Below are 22,349 nucleotides of genomic sequence, written 5' to 3' on the forward strand. Positions count from 1 at the left end.
CAGAAGTCTGAGTGTGTCTGGCAAGGTTCTCTAATTTTGGTCTCAGAATTTAAGGTATCAGCTAAGCCAAGCCTGACTGGACTCCAATCTGAGAATCTACTTCCAACTTCTTCCACCTCTTGATAGAATTCACTTCCTTAGGTCATCCGTTATTTCCTTGTTTTCCACCAGCTGGGGATGACCCTGAGTTTCTAGAAGTTTCTTCAAATTCTTATCAAGGTATTACCTTTGTTTTCAAAAACAAAATTGAAATTTTTGAGATAATATTCCATCTGGGTTCAAAGCTCAGATTTCTGCTCTGTTACCAGCTAGGGAAATGTCTTCTCTTTTAAAGATCTGATTTGACTACCAGGCCCATCCTTGTCTTTAAGAGAACTGTGTCATATTAACATAAACTAATTATGGAAGTAAAAATCCAGCATATTCACTGTCCACAGATTCTTCACGACATGAGCATCAATATTCCCTCTCAGAATCCTGCCTGCCAAACCAGATAGAGTTTTGAATCTTCAAAGCAGAATTCTATTATAAAGTTTCAATACTGTCAAGAATGACCATTTGTTCTTTGTGCATTCAATTGCCTAAAGGACGAAAGGAAGGTGTATATAAGGAAGATGGAAAGTTTTAATACCTTTTATTTTTGCATGTATCTCTTCATGAGTCTTCTACATTGCTTTGTTTTCTCATTTAGTTCAAAGGGAGAGGCACATGGAGCCACTGTGATAAATGATTATGCTGATGCCCAGCTCCACAGTCTGGTGAAAAGAATGCGTCAAAGGACAGCCCTCTACAAAAGAAAGTTGGTAGAAGGAGACATATCCTCACCTGAAGCCAGCCCCCAAACTGGTAGGCAATGTTACCTTAAGGTACTGAGAAGGAAATTATAAAAGGAGTTTTAATATGCAAAGTGTTAATTGGGTAACCCCGTCCCCCCACCCTTTACTCATACACAAACCATAGAGACAATGATTTGGTCACAAATAGTTTACTTTGAAAATGACCCAGGAAAAATGACAGTAAGAGAGACAGAAATGGTACTTGAGACAGCTGTAATGTGCTACTTGGAGGATTACTATAGTGAGAAGACAGAGCTTGATCTACCTAAAAAATCTCTGTGTATTATACTTGGGATTTTTTCCTGAGAGGGCTGAAGAGCTACTACAAGGATTTAGATTCTTGCCTTGCCTGTTCTGTTCCATTTTATTTTTTTACTTTGGGGTCACACTGAGCAGTGTTCAGGGGTAACACCTGGCTCTGCTCTCAGGAATCATTCCTGGCTGGCTCAGGGGACCACATGGGATGCTGGGGAAAGAACATGGGTTGGCTGTGTGCAAGGCAAGTGCCCCATGCACTATACTGTCACTCTAATCATAGCTGCTTGTGCTGCACGTGATGACGCAGGTTCAATTCCCAACATCACATATGATTCACAAGCACTGTGAGATGCTTTTAGACAGAGCCAGGAATAAGCCCTGAGCACCTCCAGGTGCTCACTGCCCCGCAAGAAAGAACTTTTGGATGCTAGATCACAGGATTGTCATGACCAAAGCCCCAGTTAGATCCATAGTCCTGCAGACCTGGTACTCCCTCCCGCAAGAATCAGTGACCTGAGCACTGCGGAACTGAGCCAGGCTGCATTCTGAAGGGAATAGCACCATCAACTCCCAGCAACTCCAGCTTTGGGGTGGGACCCCTCTAAAAACATTTTTTAGGAAAATTCTATTGATATACAAGGAAGCTGGGTTACATATCTCTCATTACTCGTGCCTTCCATCAGTTGAGGGTAACTATTGGGGCATGTTGGAAATTCTCTAGTATTGTAAGTCTATGGGGAGAATATTCCCAACAAAAATCCTCTGATCATAACAAAAATTGCTATTGCAAATTTTATTATAGAGACGTTACTGGGCCCGCACGAGCATTAAAAAATACCTATAATATAGAAAGAACTTATAAAATATAAGAATAATACCTATAATAGCAACTAAGCAAAACATTGAGAAAATAATTACATAAAAGAGGAATGATTATCAACTCATGTAATTTTAGAAATATATAGATTAAAAATTAATAATACAATTTATATCTAATGTGACATACATCACATTTATGAAAATATTTCATATACATTGACAAAAATAGAAGAAAACTTGACCATAAAATGATCACATGTAATGGAATTGAGGATTTCCTTATAATTGTATAAAGAAAATTGGATTTGCAAAACAAACCGTGTACTGAATAGATATATATAAACAATTGTGTATACCATGTTTAACAGAAATGATAAGTAAATCACTGCAGTTTGATTAAAATATGTTGAAATGAATATTTTGAGCATTATTTTTACAAAACTTGGAATTTACGTGGGAGAGAGTCTACAGAGGTACAGAGCTAAAATCTGTGAAAACAGTCCATATTTGAAAGAGTTCTGTTCAATTTTAGGCAAAACAATTACTTTTATTTCTTCCCTAACTATGTGAGAACCAGCTTCTCTTTCAAACATTCTTGTTGGGAGCCAGGAAAGATAGCTCGGTGGGCTGAGAACATTCTATGCACACAAAAGACCTCAGTTCCAGCACTGCATGCCGCCCTGAGCAGTACTCAGAGCAAACCCCTAGCACAGAACCAGGAGTTGCACCAACTACCAGCAAACATGACCCCAAAACTAAGAAAAATACACTTTAAAAAAAAATCGAATTCCTAGAGATGATCTCAGTCATCTGTGGTAGACAGAACAGCAACAAAGCAAAGGAACAAAAGATATCGAGCAACAGAAAACTTTGGCCCTATATTACTCTGCAGGCTATCGAATATAGCCTGCCCACAGGGCAGAGTCTGGCAAACTCCCCGTGGCGTACCCAATATGTCAAATACCAGTAACAATGATGGGTCTCATTCTCCTAAAGAGCCTTGAATATAATCTCAGGGCTAGGATGAAAGAGACGTTACTGGGGCCTGCTCGAGGCAATCGACGAATAACAGGATGATGAAATGAAAAATGAAATATTACTCTGCAGAGAATGCCAAGAAAGAAAGAATTGGTGGATGGGTAAAGGGTGTGGGCTGCAGGTGACATAAGGGTACTGTTCAGGGGTCTTAGAAAGTAGACTAGTCAAATAGTAGCCAGTAGATGTTTTATCAAATTACCATGAATTACAAAGATATCTGGGCTGGAGCGATAGCACAGTGGTAGGGCGTTTGCCTAGCACGCAGCCAACATGGCTGACCCAAGTTCGATTCCTCCGCCCCACTTGGAGAGCCCGGCAAGCTACCGAGAGTATCTCGCCCGCACACCAGAGCCTGGCAAGCTCCCCGTGACGTATTCGATATGCCAGACACAGTAACAACAAAGTCTCCAATGGAGACGTTACTGGGCCCGCTCGAGCAAATCGACGATCAACGCGAGGGCCTTTACCTTTACCTTTACAAAGATATCTATGACTGAATTTCAGGCATTTAATGTTCCAACCTCTACCAATGTTCCCAGTTTCCCTTTCACCCAGAAGCTTGCTTCTGTGGGAAGGACATTTCTCCTCCATTATTTTCAACTAGGCTCATTTTTTAGAAAGATTAGTTTGCTAAGGAGTGGTGTGGGAGTAGGAGAGACTCCTTGGACATTGGTGGAGGGACGCAGATACTGCTGTGTTTGGAGTTGGAACATTTCATGATTGAAAAAATTAGAAGCAGAATTGTAAATCACTATGAGTAACTCAGAAATAAAATTAATTGAAAATAAAACGTTCCATTTAAAAACACTTTGGGGAAAATCTATAAGTGAACTTTAAGCCTGTTGTTTATTTTCAAATTTCAATATTTTCATTACCTGGATATTTTCATAAATGTCAGTGTTTTAAATGTCATAAAATGCCTCATCTGCCTTTAATGAAAGAGGAAAATTCTGGAATCATTTGACTTCAAAAAGCCTAAGCTTTTTGCTCATTAAGCTAATTTAACTTAACCTTTGAAAAATGTTTTATCCTTTTTTTGTATTAAGCAAAACCCACAGCTCCATCGTCAACACAAGAAAGCAGAGCTCAACAAAAAGAAGAACATTACCACAACTTACTTTGCTGTAAATTCAGGAAGATGCAGCTAATGAACTATCTAAAGAAAATTCAACTTCCACGAAGCATAGATTCGTACACAGGTACCATCAAAAGGATGGGTTCTGCCATTGGGAGAATTGCCCATTACCAAGAACCAAAAGTCACAGATGGCTTCCAATTTCCCTAGTCCATTCTGAATCTAGTCTGAAAATAAAATTTAAACTCCCTATTCATTCTGGAGCCCTTTTTGATAAGGACAGGGGTAAAATAGCCCAGCCTTTATTAAAAGGCAGTACAGGTTCTGTTCTGTTCCCAACTACTTTAGAAAAAAGACCCAAAGCATTTAGTCCTATGTGCACTGAAACTCCTCTCAAAAAGTAAATATTATTATGGATTGTCCATTTTCCTCCAGGGTGTGCATTGCTTATTATCCTTACAGTTTCCATGGGGGAAAGAAAAACATTCTATGAAGGGACATGCCTGAGTGGGCTAAGTCTCTGCCCTCTGCACTCAAGAATCCCACTTCAAAGAAAATGGGGCTTTGTACTCACCTTCTCAGAACGATTCCGCAGGAAAAGGGGCTGTGGCTAGAGTCATCCTATCAGGGGACCTCTGGGTTTTCTTGTGTTTCCCTTTTATTTTTATCCAAATTGCAGCTAACTGTCAGGATCAACCCTGGCTGGTCACTCAGAATCCAGAAGGACATTCTTCAATGTCACAGGGCTGATATGGTGACCTGTAAAAAAAAGTGCTTGTAAAAAGTGCCTCCCATTCTATATTGAGGCAAAATATCTGCTGTATGTTTTAAAAGAATCTCATATGAGAGAGAACAAAGGGGAATGCCCTGCCACAGAGGCAGGGTGGGAGGGGGGGTGGGGGGAAATGGGCACTGGTGGAGGGATGGGTATTTGATCATTGTATGACCGAAACTCAGGCACAAAGATTTGTAAATCTACAACTGTACCTCATGGTGCTTCACTAATAAAAAAAATTAAAAAAAAAAAAAGAATCTCATATGGCAAATTGCTTCACTTTAGAGGGTAGCATTCCCACTTCACCAAGCTAAGGACAGACTTGAAAACGCCTACGTGTCATTTGGGTTACTCCACTTGCTGTTTTTCTAGATCGAGTCTATCTCCTATGGCTCCTACTTGTCTCGTTGGCCTATAACTGGAACTGCTGGCTTATACCGCTGCGCCTCGTCTTTCCATACCAAACACCGGACAACACCTACTACTGGCTTATTCCAGACATATTATGTGATATCATCTATCTTTGTGACGTGCTATTAATCCAGCCCAGACTCCAGTTTATAAGAGGAGGAGACATCATAGTAAGTGGAGTTCATGTGCCATAAATATTGATAAGTGAATATCAGAGTGGACTACAAAAGTATAAATGAATAACATTGTTTCATTTACTATCTGAGTAGCTGGCTCTTAATGTCTGCTTCCTAAGCTACTGGAAACCACTAGAATGGTAATGATTATAACAACAGCATCGGAACATTGAGCACTCACTATGCAGCGACTCTGCATCTCTCTGTACTTTTAGCTTCCTCATCTAAATAACTGGAACAATAGCATCTCATAATAACAATAACCAATAGGAAACTAAATAAATCCATGAACATAAATTGCCTAGAACTGTGCCAGGAGCCCTGTGTTTTAAATGCTAGCTATGATTATTCCAATTGTTTACAATGCATCACTTATTCATTTCAACCAATTGATAGTTAAGACCGCAATTTTCTGTTGTATTTTGGGGTCATACCAGTAATGTTCAGGGATGATTCCTGACTCTGTACTCAGAAATTACTCCTGGTGGTATTCAGGAGACTGTATGGGGGTGCTGGTGATCAAATCCAGGTCAACAGTGAGCAAAACAAGTGTCCAACCCACTGTACTATTGCTCCAGGCCCAATGCGTCAACTTCTTAAGAGAAAGTTTGGGGTCTGTGAGATAGTACAGTGGTTAAGATGCTTGCCTTGAGCGTGGCAAATTCTGGTTCAAACCCTGGCACCAAATATGGCCCTCCAAGAACCACCAGGAATAGTCCCCAAAGCACAGAGCTAAAATAAAGTCCTGAGCACCATCATGTAGATTATCAACACAAATAAATAAAAAAAAGTTCATTATTAGCTCCATTTACAGATGAGTAACTGAGATTTAGAAATGATAGATGATTTCCTTAAGGTAGGCTCATAGCTGAAAGTAGATAGAGGACCAAACATGATAACCTCTCAGTATCTGTATAGCAAACCATAATGCCCCAAAGTGGAGAAAGAGTATGGGGAATACTGTCTGCCATAGAGCCAGGGGGAGGGGTGGTGGGAGGGATGCTGGGGACATTGGTTGTGGAAAATGCGCACTGGTAGAGGGATGGGTGGTTGATTATTGCATGACTGAAACTCAAACATGAAAATTTTGTAACTGTATCTCACAGCGCTTCAATAAAAAAAATAAAATTAAATTTTAAAAGGTAGGCACATAGATGAAAAAGAGCAAAAACAGAATTTAAACATAGACTTTCACTCAAATTCTTACACACATGACAACTGCACCATGCTTGTTCAGGTTGACAAGTTTTTTCAGAATTACATATGACCTAAGGATATAACTCAAGACAATGCCAATCTGAAATGGTAAAGCCTAGATATGATTCACCTAAATATATAAAATACATAAATTATCAATGCAAAAATAAGTCATTGTATACAGATTCCCCCTAGGGATAAAAATAATGTCTGTGAAAGAGTTGGGATGTGGCTTGGTGAGGTAAAACCTGAACCTTGTACAAATGCAGCCCTGGACTCCGTCCTCAGTGCTGCCAACAAAAACTAAAAATGCCTTTGAAGCAAATATTTTCTACCATGCACCATCAACCATTTATCTCAATATTTTTTTAATATGACAGGTACTTTTTCACTCATTAGCATTTACTCAGCCTCCTTAGGAGGCAACTGGGTGCTGAAAAAAAGGATGGGTTATTAGTTTCAGGATATTAACTCTATCTTATTTATAAATTTACAGTCATTACCAAAGACCCTTCAAAGAATAGAGAAATCAAGTCCAAAGTTTAGACCTGACACTCTGGGGAAATCTAAAAAATACTACTATACCCTTCTTATCAGAGTAGACTCACCATGTTGTCAGTTCAGTTGCTACTTACACATGTATATGCTTTTAATCTTTATTAACTAAAAGTAAACAACATAAAAAATTCAGGTTTAGGAACTATATTCCCTAAGTCTCCACATGTGCTAAATCACAACACATGCTAGCAGCTACCATATCAGATGACACAGAAGTTTTTGTCATTATTATTGTAGAATGCTTAAAGGAAAGGAGAGCACAATACACTCCCAAGATCTCTGCCAAGGAGACAAAGATGGTACAGTGGGTGGGGCATTTGCCGTGTATGTGGGGCCTGGGCTAGATCCAATATGGTCCCCTGAGCACTCCAAGACTGATCCCTGAGCACAGAACCTGGAGTCAGACCTGAACATCACTGGATATGGGACAAACCAAAAAAGATCTCCATCAGAAGAAAACCACAAGAGGGAATTCACGGACCCCCCCGCCAAAAGACAGGTTAAAAATCTAGGCACAGGGGCTGGAGCGATAGCCTAGCGGGTAAGGCGCTTGCCTTGCACGCCTTCGACCTGGGTTCGATTCCCAGCATCCCATATGGTCCCCCAGCACCGCCAGGAGTAATTCCTGAGTGCAGAACCAGGAGTAACCATTGTGCATCACTGGGTATGACCCAAAGAGAAAAGAAACCTAGGCACATAAGATACCACAATGGGTGTTTTTGCTTCACAATTACTATGAACTCACACATCCCCTTTACACGTGCCACTTTTCAGATTTCTGGTGTGACACTTCTCATCAAATAGTGTTTACCTTAGTAACTTAGCTTTTTACCCAGAGGAGAAATTATCTTTTTTTTTTTTCCCCTTTATTTTATTTTATTTTTTTTAAAGTTGTAGATTTACAATTTTTTGTGCTTTGGTTTCAATTATACAATGATCAGATACCCATCCCTCCACCAGTGCCCATTTTCCACCACCATGGGTAATATCCCTCCCACCCCCATCCCCCCATCCCCCCGTCTCTGTGGCAGGGCAATCCCCTGTGTTCTCTCTCTCCTTTTGGGTGTTGTGGTCTGCAAAAGAGGCATTGAGTGGCAAACATGTTCAGTCCATAGTCTACTTTCGACATGCATCTCCCCTCCTGGGAGGATCCTCCAAACATCCTTTATTTGGTGCTCCCTTCTCTATCTGAATAGCCCTTTCCTCTAGGATACCCGGCTGGCCTCTAAGTTATGGAGTAATCCTCCTGGTGCTGATCTCAGCTATTCTTGGGTATTAATCTCATACTTTGTTACTTTATATCCCCCAGATGAATGCAATCTTTCTATGTCTATCCCTCTCTTTCTGACTCATTTCGCTTAGCATGATACTTTCCATATTGTACCACTTGTATGTAAATTTCATGACTTCATCTTTTCTAAGAGCTACATAGTACTCCATTGTGTAGATGTACCAAAGTTTCTTTAACCAGTCATCTGTTCTTGGGCATTCAGGTTTCTTCCAGTTTCTGGCTATTGTAAAGAGTGCTGCAATGAACAAACAAGTGCAGATGTCACTTCGACTATACATTTTTGCCTCTCTGGGATATATTCCCAGGAGTGGTATTGCTGGGTCAAATGGGAGCTCAATTTCTAATTTTTTGAGAATCGTCCATACTGTTTTCCAGAAGGGCTGAACCAGTGGACATTCCCACCAACAGTGAAGGAGTGTCCCTTTCTCGCCACATCCACGCCAGCATCGGTTGCTTTTGTTCTTTTGAATGTGGGCCAGTCTCTGAGGTGTGAGATGGTATCTCATTGTGGTTTTGATCTGCATCTCCCTGATGATTAATGATGTAGAGCATTTTCTCATGTGCTTTTTTGCCATTCGGATTTCTTCTTTGAGAAAGTTTCTGTTCATTTCATTGCCCCATTTTTGGATGGGGTTGGATGTTTTCTTCTTGTGGAGTTTAATCAGTATTTTGTATATCCTGGATATCAACCCCTTGTCAGATGTGTATTCGGTGAATATCCTTTCCCATTCTGTAGACTGTCTTTGTACTTTGGTCACTGTTTCTTTGGAGGTGCAGAAGCTTCTTAGTTTAAGATAGTCCCATTTATCTATCTCTGTTTTCACTTGCTCGGCCAGTGGCGTGGCATCTTTGAAGATACCATTAGCTTCAATGTCATGGAGGGTTTTGCCAACTTTATCTTCAATGTACCTTATGGTTTCTGGTCTGATGTTGAGGTCTTTAATCCATTTTGATCTTACTTTTGTACATGGTGTTAGGCAGAGTTCTGAGCCTATTTTTTTGCATGTAGCCGTCCAGTGATGCCAACACAATTTATTAAAGAGGCTTTCCTTACTCCACTTCACATTACTTGCACCTTTATCAAAGATTAGATGAGCATATGCAGAGGAGAAATTATCTTCTCCTGGGTTTATTCTCGTTCTTGAGGGGATTTTATAGCGCATCTCACCAAAGAGAGGAGGACTAAGATCCTACACACACACACACACACACACACACACACACACACACACACCTGACTTTTCTCTCCCCTACACTTTCCCTCCTTTCCAGCTAGCTAGAGGGATAAGTTCTTCCCAGTTGACACCAACTCTGTTGGTTCTTCACAGACTCAGCAAGAGCGGAACCACTCTTCCAACATCAGGATGAACATGGTGGCCAAGTGTATTTTTTTCTTTAAAAAGAAAAAATAGCCACTTGTTGGAAAGTGCCTTGTATTTGAAATTTTTTTTCTCAAGAGAAATCCCAAAGAAGACCAGGGCTAAAGTCACTACCCCCCTCCCACACACACACAAACTATTTAAAATATTCCTTGGGTGGACTTCAGAGCATTAGTTAACTTACAAGCACTATCCCCAGAGCTTGCTGGCAGCTTGGTGAATAATGATGATGGTGTATAAATAAGAAGTAAACAACACATACCAAAAAAAGCCCTAATTTCAACCTCCATTAGAGGCAAAGGTGGGGGTGGGGGAGAAAAATCAATGCTTAACAAATGGAAAATGACAAAATCAGTAAGGCAAGACTTTTATTTTCAATTTTCTAAGAGACCTTTGCATACAATGGGGTGTTAAAACGAAGAAAAATAACCAATAAAAACTCATTCAGGGAGCTCTATTTAAAATGCATTATCACTGGCTACAAATATAGAGCAGGAATTAATTGCTTTGTTTGTTCTAAAGAAGTTTAATGGCTTTTTTTTCTTTAGAGGAGGTAGTTTAGCCTTTGAAACTTGATTACACTTTAACAAGAAAGCTTTGCAAGTGGAGCACTCACCTGAAGGTCTCAAGGGCTCCCTTTGATGTACAACAGCTTGCTATTCATTCATTCATTCATTCATTCATTCATCACTTACTACTTAAAGTTGCAATCCTTCAGGGTTGCAGGATGAAAATATTAACTCCCTGATGTCTTGAGAGAAAACAAGACAAATAACAGAAAAGAGATTGAAGTGTTAAAGGCCACCAAGAAGAAAATGAGGAATGCTCACGTGTTTTTCACAGCATTTTTCTTTTCAATATCTTTCTTCAGAAAATAGTGTCTCGCAGAGGATAAAAATTCCAATCAAGGGCCATCTCAAAGCCACTTTTCTGTAAGTGGTTTTATAGACAACAAAAATGGACTTGAAATGATGATGGTATCAGTAAGCTTGAGATTCTCAGACACACCAGTCTCTGCTAAACCTACATGGCAAGGTTCCACAAAAACACTCAGCACCATTTCCCAGTTATGTCCATCAATGAACTGCTCTTGGTACTTTCTCATTTTTTCTATAAGAGATCCGTATAAAGTAAGTAAGTAAGTAAAGTAAAGGCCCTCCCGTTGATCATCGATTTGCTCGAGCGGGCCCAGTAACGTCTCCATTGGAGACTTTGTTGTTACTGTGTCTGGCATATTGAATACTCTCGGTAGCTTGACTGGCTCTCCGAGAGGGGCGGAGGAATCGAACTCGGGTCGGCCATGTTGGCTGCGTGCAAGACAAATGCCCTACCGCTGTGCTATCGCTCTAGCCCTAAGAGAGAGATCCGTATGAAAATTAATTATTCTTACCTTTCTGTCCTTTACCCATGTTTCTGTTAATTGTTAAATAATAGTAATTAGGAAAATTATCGCTTCACTTGATCACTTGACATCCCGTTACTCATCGATTCGCTTCAGCAGGCGCCAGTAACGTCTCCATTCATACCTGTTGCATGCTAGTGTAGCCCAATGGCATCTGCTCGTTCTAGGAATACGAAGAGCCTCAAACTGATCGTTCAGGGTCTTGATGAAGAAGTCTGACCATCTCACAGGTGGGCAGCCACACAATCTTTTGACGTCCCATGGAATCTGGTTGGTAATGGCTCTAGTCCAGTGGTCATGTCCAAATCTCATTATGTGTCCAGCCCATCTGATTTTTGATGCCTTGGCAAGGAGACAGCGTCCCTGATTCTTGACTGTCGACAGAGGTCAGAACTCCGGATTCTTTCTCTCATTTCAGTGAAGCGTAGCTGAAATACTGAAATACTCCAAGCATAGCTTTTTCAATTCCTCTTGGGGAGATCAAAATAGCGTCCTCATCCTGTTTGTGTAGGGCCCAGGTCTCTGAGGCATATGTTAATGCAGGAAGAACAGTGGAATCAAAGAGATGTGCCCAGAGCCGGAGGTTCTTCATCCTCTTAGCTATTTCTTCGATGCTCTTGAAGGCGTTCCAAGCTGCTCTCTTCCTCCTGTGCAACTCAAGTCCCAGGTCATTCATCACGCTGACTTCTTGAGCTAGGTACACATAACTGTTGCATTCGGAGATGTTCGTCCCATTGAGAGTGAACGGAGCGTCAGGAATGAGACCGTTTCTCATAAACATTGTCTTAGTGAGATTTAGCTGTAATCCGACCTTTCCACACTCACAGTTGAAATCCGCCAGCATTTGTGCTGCTTGGCTGATATTTGGTGTTATTAGAACAATGTCATAAGCAAAACGGAGGTGGTGTAATTGCCGACCGTCTATCTTCACTCCCATTCCTTCCCATTCCAGTTGTTGCATGACGTTCTAAAGGGTGGCACTGAAGAGTTTCGGTGAAATGGTATCATCCTGCCGAACCCCTCTCTTGACGTCAATGATCACCTCCCTGTAGAATGGTGAGATCCTGGTAGTGAATATTCAATACAGTTCACAGAGTATCCTGATGTACTGAGTTTGAACACCCTGTTTGGCTAGGGCTTCGATGACCGATTCAGTAACAACAGAATCAAAAGCCTTCTTTAAATCATTGAACGTTAGACAGAGCAGCATCTTGAACTCCTGAGAAACCTCAATGAGTTTGGTTATTGTGTGGTTATGGTCATTTGTGCTAAATCCTTTTTGGAAACTGGTTTGCTCGCATGGTTGTCCTTCGTCTAGTGTTCTGACAATCCTATTCAGGATGAGTCAAGTGAACAGCTTGTAGATGACAGACAACAGGCAGATGGGGCAATAGTTGCCAATGTCATGGATGTCTCCCTTCTTGTACAGTAGTACAGTCCTGCTGGTTTTCCACTGGGATAGAACCTTGCATTCAGACAGGTAGCATGTGAAGAGCCGAGCCAGTGTATTGATGAGTACTGATGGCAGGTTCTTCAGGTGTTCAGATCTGACCTTGTCTGGGCCTGGTGCTGATCACATCTTTACTGATGTAATGGCGTGTCAGATTTCGGAAGGGAGAATGTTGGGAATGACATATTCATCCTGCGGAATTTGGTATGTGGGCAGGTGGACATGGCTATAGAAGAGATCCGAGTAGAAGTCATGGATAATCTTCTCCATTGCCCTTCTCGAAGATGTGATGGATCCATCAGGACGTCAGAGTCAAGTCATCTTGGTCTTGTAGTTGGCAAAGGACAGGCGAGCATTACGAATGCTTTTCCCTGCTTCTGCCGCATCTGCCGGCACTGCTTTTCTTCTCTCTTTGAAGTCTTCCTTTATCGCTTGTCTGTACTGTTTTACAAGCTCGGACATTCACTTGCAGTTGCCTGAGGCTTGTGCCAAGCCTCATTGGCAAATGAGCTCGAGAGTTTTTGAAGACAGGCGTCTTTTTGTGGCTATCTCTCTCGGCGTTCTTTGCACAATCATGGAGGTGCTGAACCAGTAGATCATAAAATAAAACAATGCATATTGTTAATTAGTTGATAAGCTAATAAGTTAATCTAGGACATGCTCTTAAAAGATGTGCAATTGATCATTAAATGAATCAAATAGATAAATGTTCACTCAATATCTCCCTTTTGTCTTCTATTTTAATATACAGCTTTTATTTTTGAATTTTTGGGTCACACCCAGCGATGTTCAGGGGTTACTGCTTGCTTTTCACTCAGGAATTACTCCTGATAGTGCTCGGGGGACCATATGGGATGCCAGGGATTGAACCCAGTTCGGCCGTGTGCAAGGCAAACTACCTACCTGCTGTATTATTGCTCTGGCCCCTATACACTTTTTCTTATCTGACAGGTTTCTTGAAAATAGGAACAATATTTCATTTCCCTATCTAACCTAGGAAGTCAAAAAATGTGAGAGAATGAATGAATTGGAACTCTTGAGCCAATAATTTCCTTTCCTAGCTTAAATCTGAATGGTAGAGTTTTCAAATGATATTTTTTAAACACTTCTTAGTGAAATTCTGGAGTTTCTATGATTTATCAGAAAAGTTAAATAAAAAGTAGATGTAGGGGCTGGAACAATAGCACAGCGGGTAGGGTGTTTGCCTTGCACAAAGCCAACATGGCCGACCCAGGTTCGATTCCCAGCATCCCATATGGTCCCCGAACACCGCCAGGAGTAATTCCTGAGCGCATGAGCCAGGAGTAACCCCTGAGCATCACCGAGTGTGACCCAAAAAAGCCAAAAAAAAAAGTAGATGTAATAGCTGAGTAGAACTTCTTCAAAAACTATTATAGGAAAAAAGATTTAAGTGCAAAGAGCACATCCTTCCCAAATAAGTATCCCCTGAAAAAAATGTCTCCAGTAAAATGATAAAATGAGGCTTAGGAGAGCAGATAGAGTAACTTTTTAGAAATAAGTGCATAATTATTCTAGGTAATGATATGAGTCTTCTAAAGCTAATGATGACAAATTTAATAATTTTGTAAAGGTACTTTATAAAGCATTTTCATTTAACCTAGCTAGTTTTAGCTCCATTCACAATTATAGACAGTCCCCCAAATAAAGAGCTAACTGCCAATAGCACACTCCTCAAGTTGTAAGAAGGAATGGTTAATTTAACTGTTTTGTACTTCAAATAAGTTTATCTGTCACTTACAAGCTTTGAAGTAGCTTACTCACTTTTGCTAAAGGTTGAGCATGTTTCAATTTAAACTTGCATTTTATGGCTTTCTGAGAAAGCAATTTTGTTCCTCGGCGGTGGAGGGCTTTGGGGGGGATGGAGAGGGGGTGAGGGAACATCAATGAGCACAACATACATATTTGAAACACTTTTATATGGATAAAACATAAATTCAGTAAATGTGGAGGGGTTGATTAACAGTCCTCACCACGGCTCAGAGGCAATTTTTGACTTCTAAACTTGAATAGCCTGCTACTACCCATTGAGTTTTAATACTGAGACCAATTAAACAATATTACATAGAAATTTCTTCCTATCTATAACTTAAAAATAAATTATAGGAATTTAAATATCAGTTCAAAATTAGCATTGTTTTAGGTCTGAATGTGTCATTAAAGGGAACAAACTCATCTGTCACTTATCAGCCTTCATTAAACACCAATTGCATGTGAGACATTATGTTAGGAATTCAAGGAACATAAGCTAATCCTTACCTCCTGAAGTAACTACAGTCAGAAGGATAGGAAGGCAACAGAGAAATGGCATTTGGAGGATAAGGGTCCCAACAACAGTGAACCCTATTTGCTATGTAGCACAGAGAAGACCAAGTGAAATGGTGCACCGGGTCCAAATCAAATCTTGGTGGACAAATGTAAATTATTTGCACACCTCCATTCCTACAACAAAAAAGGAAAAGATATCCTCAAATTTCTAGAAAAAAACCCAAGGTAAGAAGTAGCTCTCTGAGGCATTCATAGAAATGGTACATACACAAAGGGAGGATGTGATTGTTCCTTGAAGCACTTAGTACAATAGTTGAGAAATGGAATCAACCTAGGTGTTGAACAGTGAGTGGATAATGATGTTGTGGTACATAGACTCAATGGAATACTCTGCAGCTGCAGAAAATGATAAAAATTATGTAGTTCACCACAATTTAAATAGAACTAAAGGATATCATGTTAAATGAAGTTCAGAGGTCAAATGGACACGTAATGAGATTTAGAGATGACTGCTGGACTAGAGCCATTACCAACTGGATTCCACGGGATGTCAAAAGACCACGTGGCCGTGGTCAGTTGGTCAGACTTCTTCATCAAGATCATGAACGATTAGTTTGAGGCTCTTCGTGTTCCTAGAACGAACAGACGCCATTGGGCTACACTAGCACACAACAGGGACAAATGGAGACGTCACTGGCGCTCGCTCGAGCAAATTGACGATTAACAGGAAGTCAAGTGATCAAGAGGTCAAATACAGGGTGATCTGACTTATCCAGGATATATAGAATCATATGACAAGAAAATGCATGGTACCAAAGGTGGGAAAATCCTTGGATCTAGATTATAGAAATGAAAAGACTAGGGAAGGATAGAAATGAAAGGGGGCAGGTGCTAGAAGATAGAGGAGGTAACATGGAAAAGAGTCAGAGCCCCTAGAATACATTAAAGATGTCAAAGGGTGACATATGTGTATATATTTCTAAATCACGAAATCATAAGTACTGTAAACAAGTGACCCTAATCAGAAAAATTATACTTTAAAATGTGCCTGTTACGAAGCCAGGCTGTGGTGTGGGAGAGAACCTGGGGACAATGGTGGAGGCAAGTTGGCACTGGTGAGGGATTGATGCTACAATACTGTACACCTCAAACTATATTATGAACACATTTGTGAATAACGATGCCTAAATGGAAAAATAAATAAGAAAGAAAACACAAAGGGAGATGTGGGATTCTGTAGAACACGAGACAGAGAAAGCAGTCTTCATATACTATAAGAGATTAGATTTTGTTTCCTTTTTGGGTCACACCTGGTGATGCTCAGGGATTACTCCTGGCTTTGCACACAGGAATTACTCCTGGTGTTGCTCAGGGGACCATATGGGATGATGGGAATCAAACTCGGGTCAGCCGCATGTAAGGCAAATGCCTTACCCGCTGTACTATTGCTCCAGCCCGGGATATTTTTCTTTAAACCATGTAGAGTCCTGGGGGTTGAAGTAAATGGGGTTAATTAAATAATCTGATTTAGAGAGATTATCTGTCTGCTTGTCTGCCATTGTATTTTAAATCAAGGGGAACACAACTAAAAGTAAGGATACCAGTACTCAAGGAAAGAATGGGTTGAGAAAACTTTAGACATGTAGAACATAGTTACTATTTGGATGAGGGGTAGTGAGTTCTGAAATACTGACCAGCGTAGAGGAGTATTCGCATAGAATTTTCAAGCAGAAAGTGGGAGGGGCTTGCATTGCAAGCTTAAAGGTCATGGAGAGTGATAATGAATTCAAGTTGAAATGCTTTAAATTTGTGATGAGTAAAACACATAAGAAAAGACAGTTGCTTATAGTGGCTAACATCAAGAAGGCCATATGAGGTAGAGACAGGTTTGGTAGTGTCAACAACATACATGGTGATCTCTAAAACCACAGAATTATATCTGATTCTTTTCAAGAAACAAGTATAAAAAGACAGGAGAAAGTTGCATCCTGGTAAATAATGCTTCTTAAATGACTATTATAAGAATCCAAATGACATCAAAAACTTGAAACTTAAAAAAAGTAAACTACCAGTAATGCCTTTCCAACTTCTTTTGTTTTGGAGGGCCATACTCAGTGATGCTCGGGAGTTACTCCTGGTTCTACACTTAGGAATTAATTACTCCTGGCAGTGCTCAGGGAACCAGATGGGATGCTGGGAACTGAACCCGTGTTGGGTGCATGCAAAGCAAATAAATGCCCTACCTGCCATATCTCCAACCCAAACAATGGCTTTATAAATTCTATAACAAATAAGTTTCAAGGACACAGTTGTTTTAAAAAGTATTAAAAACTTTGAAACATTTTGTTCATCTCTATTTTTTTCCTATTCATCCAAAATATTAATTGGCTCTTAGAATATTCTAGCCCTAGTTATGTTCAATTTCCAGTTAATACCATACTTGTCCTGAGACAGATTTCCATTTAACAGAAAATAATTTAAGTGAATGGACTGTGTGATTTCATAACACAGTGAGCACCATGAAAGGACGCTATGTACAAACTATAGAGAGAATCCTGGGCTTCATCCTTAGGTCCTTGATGACTTTCACATAGCTAGTCTCCAACAGAAGTAAGCAAATATTAAATTGTCACCAAATTGCCACGGTTTAAGAAAATAAGAGGTAAGTATGTGGAGCAAAGCAATGCTGGTGAGTCTCTAAAAAAATGTTTATTGTGACAAACAACAGGACAACAAGAAATTGAAAAACATTGGAAGTTTTTTATTAAAATATGAAGGGACAGATGTTATTTAAAGGCTGAAATTGGAGAGAACTACTAATATAAATAACTATAAATTGTTTTCAATTGAGATAATTATTGGTGAAAGTGGTTAAAATGAATGAGAATATGAATATAACTTTTCAGGTGGACTCAAATGAGCTAAAGAGACACTACAGGAGTTCTACAAAGTTTCAGGTAAGTGGCTTACTGTTTTAAAATTACTCAAGTGGGCCAGAGAGATAGTACAGCAGCAAAGGACTCTTACCTTTCATGGAGCCATCCTGGGTTCAATCTCTGGTAATCCATAGGACCCTCTGAGCCCACCAGGAGTGACTGCTAAGCACAAAGCCAGAAAGCCACAACTGGGTAAGGGTCCCAAATCTCTCACACACACACACACACACACACACACACACACACACACACACATTCAATTAATCCATATAAGTCTGTACATATATATATATATTTGAATACATATTCAACTAATTCTTTTAAGTCCCCTCTAAAAATTTCAAAAAGATATCCTTTTTTTTTCAGAATAATAAGCTTTGTAACAAAATGGATATAAGTGAAGACTTACTAGACAGTTTTGCTCCTCAACTACGTGGTATAGGTGCTTACAAGCGCACATGTATATTTCAACATATGGGTCTTCGTTAGGTAGAACAAAATGTGGGTGTTGCAGAAGAGAAAAAGAAGTTCAACATCACTAAAGGAGTGCAAGGCTTACTTTGTCTTGTCATTACAAAATTATAAACTCAAAGTTATAAAGTGTGATAGTGTGAAAGTCTACAGAATTCTTTCTACTACTGTTTGTTTACTGTTGACATAAGCAAAATTTATTAAGCGGTTATTAACATGACTTCTTCCTTTCTTTCACTATAATAATATCAATATATAGTTATGTTTTCACCTCTAACAATGCACAATTAGTTTAGCAAAACTAATGTAAAAAAAAAAAAAGCTCCTTTGCTCATTTAGCTCTGAAAAGCAGGCAAAGACATAAAATTTCCAACTTAGCTCAGTCTCTATAACGCAACCCCAGTCTCCCACTTCAAGCGCAATACTTTAATGGTGATAAAACATGGGGAAAAGGACTAAGGTATAGGCAAGCTTAGAACACAGAGTATTGAAAATAAGTATTTATTTAAAGGGAAATGCAAGGGAATGAAGAAAAGTAGCTCCCAGCTGAGGAATCGTATATTTAAGAGAACAAGTAACAGAGACATTCTGGTGAGGGGTGGGGGAAGTCAAAGGAAGAACACCAGTCTCAACTTTGTCAAGCCTCATTTTATGGTTGCCAATTTCCTGCCTCTCCTATTCATTCCCTTCCTCCTCCCCAAGTAAGTGAGAATATCAAAGAACCAAGTTCCAATTTCGGTTATCTTCATGGGTTGCCAATGTATCTTTAAACTGTCATGGCACCAGTGGGAATGATTTTTATGTTAAAGTATTAAAACGATGGTATAATGAGGTTGAGTTTGCTCAGGCATTCCACAAGGCTGATGTGCCCTTGTTCCCCTGGATTTTAAGAAAATATATAAACTGGAGTAAGTTTCTTCTCATCATAAATTTGGCTTTAAACTTGTTTTATCAGATATTTGGTTAAACACTAGAGACCCACTTTACGTTTGGCTGTATTTTCCTATACTCATGAAACCCCTCCACTCGTTATCTAACTCCCAGCATTAGAGATGCATGCTGAAAGTAGACTCTAGACCAAACATAATTGCCACTCAATGCCTCTTTTGCAAACCACAGCACCCAAAAGGAGAGAGAGAACAAAAGGGAATTCCCTGCCACAGGGGTGGGGTGGGATGGGAGGGGCGGGGGGGGGGATGGCAGGAATTCCAGGAGCACTGGAGGTGGGGAATGGGCACTGGTGGAGGGATGGGTACTCAATCATTGTATAACTGAAGCTCAAGCACAAAACTCTGTAAGTCTGCAACTGTACCTCATGGTGTTTCACTAATAAAAAATAATAATAAAAAAATTAACTCCCCAACATTGGCAAATTCATTAAAACAAATTCAGAATTGTTTAAAAGCACTCATCTAGGTTTAGGTGCCAAATTGCCTTTATTAGTATTGTGTGTTGATGAAAATCAGTTTTCAATCCCCCCAAGTTTTTTTGTTAAAAAAAAAAAAACTACGTACTTATGCACACTCATAAAAGATCTACACAGCTTTGATGAAATCGGCAAAAGAAATAGATGTTATTTTTAAATGGGGCAAAGTTTATTCTAAATTCTTAATCATTCTCTTGAATTTGAATGAGGGCAAATTAACTCATGCACTTAAATTCCATTCTTTAAACATAAATATTTACATAAATTCATAGGGGCCACCACTTTTAAGTTCTCTTAGCATGTTCTGCCTGTCTTTTGGTAATGCATCATAGTTACTTTTGTGTTGAGCTATTTCTTTATTAGATTGTTAATTTCTTGTGGGCAGAACCAATATTTTACTCCTATATTGACTCCAGCAGACTTTGTAGAGAGTTTAGTGTTCCACAACACTTAATTCAATTTTCTACAATTCACTGAGAAATAAATCATCTTTATGTACACAAATTCATCTCTACGGGTTAATAAGAAACATGACTGATGACCTCATAGAAAAGCCAAGTGAGGAATTGAACAATTACACAGAGAGCAAATAAAATTATTATGATCTGAGCCAGAAATCATGAAAAAATAACTCCATGTTCCTGTTTGCTTATAATAAGACATTATAGAACTTTTATTTACTCTTAAGTTGCTCAAATTCTTCCAAGTCTCTGCGTTTGAGGGTAAAATCAAGGGGGGTTGATGAAATGCTGAAAGTTCTAAACCAATACTTTTAGCAAGTTTTTTATAATAAAAGGCCTGGTTAATTTAAATTAAATGTTCCACTTTTTCAATAGCATAGGCTTAGAGATTCTGATATATAATGATCTCAACTCCTCATTCCATAAATGTGAGCTTGTAAGAAAACCTCTTAAGTTTAGCATAGAGTTCAAAACAACCTAATTATCATAAGATAACTTAATACTAAATGTTTTTAATATTACCTATTTTCATGACCATCTGGCTGGAGCGATAGCACAGCGGGTAGGGCGTTCGCCTTACAAGCGGCCAACATGGCCGACCCGAGTTCGATTCCTCCGCCCCTCTCGGAGAGCCCGGCAAGCTACCGAGAGTATTCGATATGCCAGACACAGTAACAACAAAGTCTCCAATGGAGACGTTACTGGGCCCGCTCGAACAAATCGACGATCAACGGGAGGGCCATGACCATCTAAATGTTACTGTAAATGAATAATTTTACATTTTCAAAGTCTTATTATTATTGCAAGTAGCAAAGTTTACAAATGTGATGCCATTTATACAGGTAGTAGAAAAACAAAAAAAAATTTGAATGTGGTAAATTTAAAATATCTGTATTTTCAGCTGTGTCACAGTTAAAAACCCGTCTTACTGGGGTTGCAATAAATTGGAAATAGTACTGAATTCATTTTTCTCCTCTTTCTTAGCCTTCACAGAAGCTAACAGATACTTTTATGGAACTGTATTGATAATAGTATGATTCAAAATAGTTAGGAGAAATATCCGAGAAGTCTAGATGAAACACCAACAAAATTATTAACCGTGAGCACTGGAAATTTTGCTGAAACATAAAAATATAGCGGTGCAATGAATGTGCAATGGTTTCAAATAAAATCAGAAATGTGCTTGATTTTCAGTCTAAGAGTCATGTTTAAAAGATGATTGGAATATATTTTAACATTAGCAACTCATACCATCTGAGGTACACATGACAACCAAAAGAATCAGAAAACTCAGTCCCTAAGGAAAAATCAGATGTGGAAAGGTGGAAATTAAATAAACTGGAAGTAAACTACAAAACAGTGTTGTAGTTTTTAACAAAAAGCAATTTTGTAAGACAACAATCAAAGGATAACAAATAATCTAGGGTGACATTGACATTTACATACTCTGGTATACATACAAATTTTACATACACTGGTATAAATCTATGTCTCAAAAAGCACATAAACATGACTGAATTATGAATGTGTTTTTCCAACAGTTGGATGTATCATCAATAATGCCTTTAGATGTTTTCTATCTCCTTTTTGGATTTAATCCAATATTTAGGACAAATAGGATGCTAAAGGTAAGATAACCATATTTAATAATCTTCTTTTAAAAATATATTATAATTTAGGGTATGTGTTTACAGTCATGATTATACTAACAGACTTGCTGTACAATTGCCACTACCAAAGTATCCATGACACGCTCCCTCCCTCACTCACCCATCTCTAAGTTACTTTCATTCCATCTCTTCCTCCTTACTCTGCTACTCACAGTTTGTACTCTAGTACCCATGGTTTGTCATCAGTACACACTGTGCTGGAGCAATAGCACAGCAGGTAGGGCGTTGGCCTTACAAGCAGCCAACATGGCTGACCCGAGTTCGATTCCTCCGCCCCTCTCGGAGAGCCTGGCAAGCTACCGAGAGTATTCGATATGCCAGACACAGTAACAACAAAGTCTCCAATGGAGACATTACTGGGCCCGCTCGAGCAAATCGACGATCAACGGGAGGGCCTTTACTTTTACTTACTTTTACACACTGTGCATATTCTG

The 22,349-nt window shown here is 39.4% G+C and overlaps 1 protein-coding gene across 1 annotated transcript in view; it reads left to right on the forward strand.

Moving 5' to 3' along the window:
- Window positions 1–22,349, forward strand: part of CNGB3 (cyclic nucleotide gated channel subunit beta 3) — a 167,364-nt gene that overhangs the window by 71,057 nt on the left and 73,958 nt on the right. The window contains exons 5-9 of the mRNA XM_056108544.1: window positions 692–846; window positions 3,998–4,150; window positions 5,174–5,382; window positions 17,858–17,908; window positions 21,787–21,873. Of these exons, the coding sequence (XP_055964519.1) occupies window positions 692–846; window positions 3,998–4,150; window positions 5,174–5,382; window positions 17,858–17,908; window positions 21,787–21,873 (655 nt within the window). The remainder of the gene's footprint in view (window positions 1–691; window positions 847–3,997; window positions 4,151–5,173; window positions 5,383–17,857; window positions 17,909–21,786; window positions 21,874–22,349) is intronic.

The sequence above is a fragment of the Sorex fumeus genome, unplaced genomic scaffold, assembly GCF_029834395.1.
Source record: "Sorex fumeus unplaced genomic scaffold, SorFum_2.1 ptg000002l, whole genome shotgun sequence".
Classification (NCBI taxonomy): Eukaryota; Metazoa; Chordata; class Mammalia; order Eulipotyphla; family Soricidae; genus Sorex; species Sorex fumeus.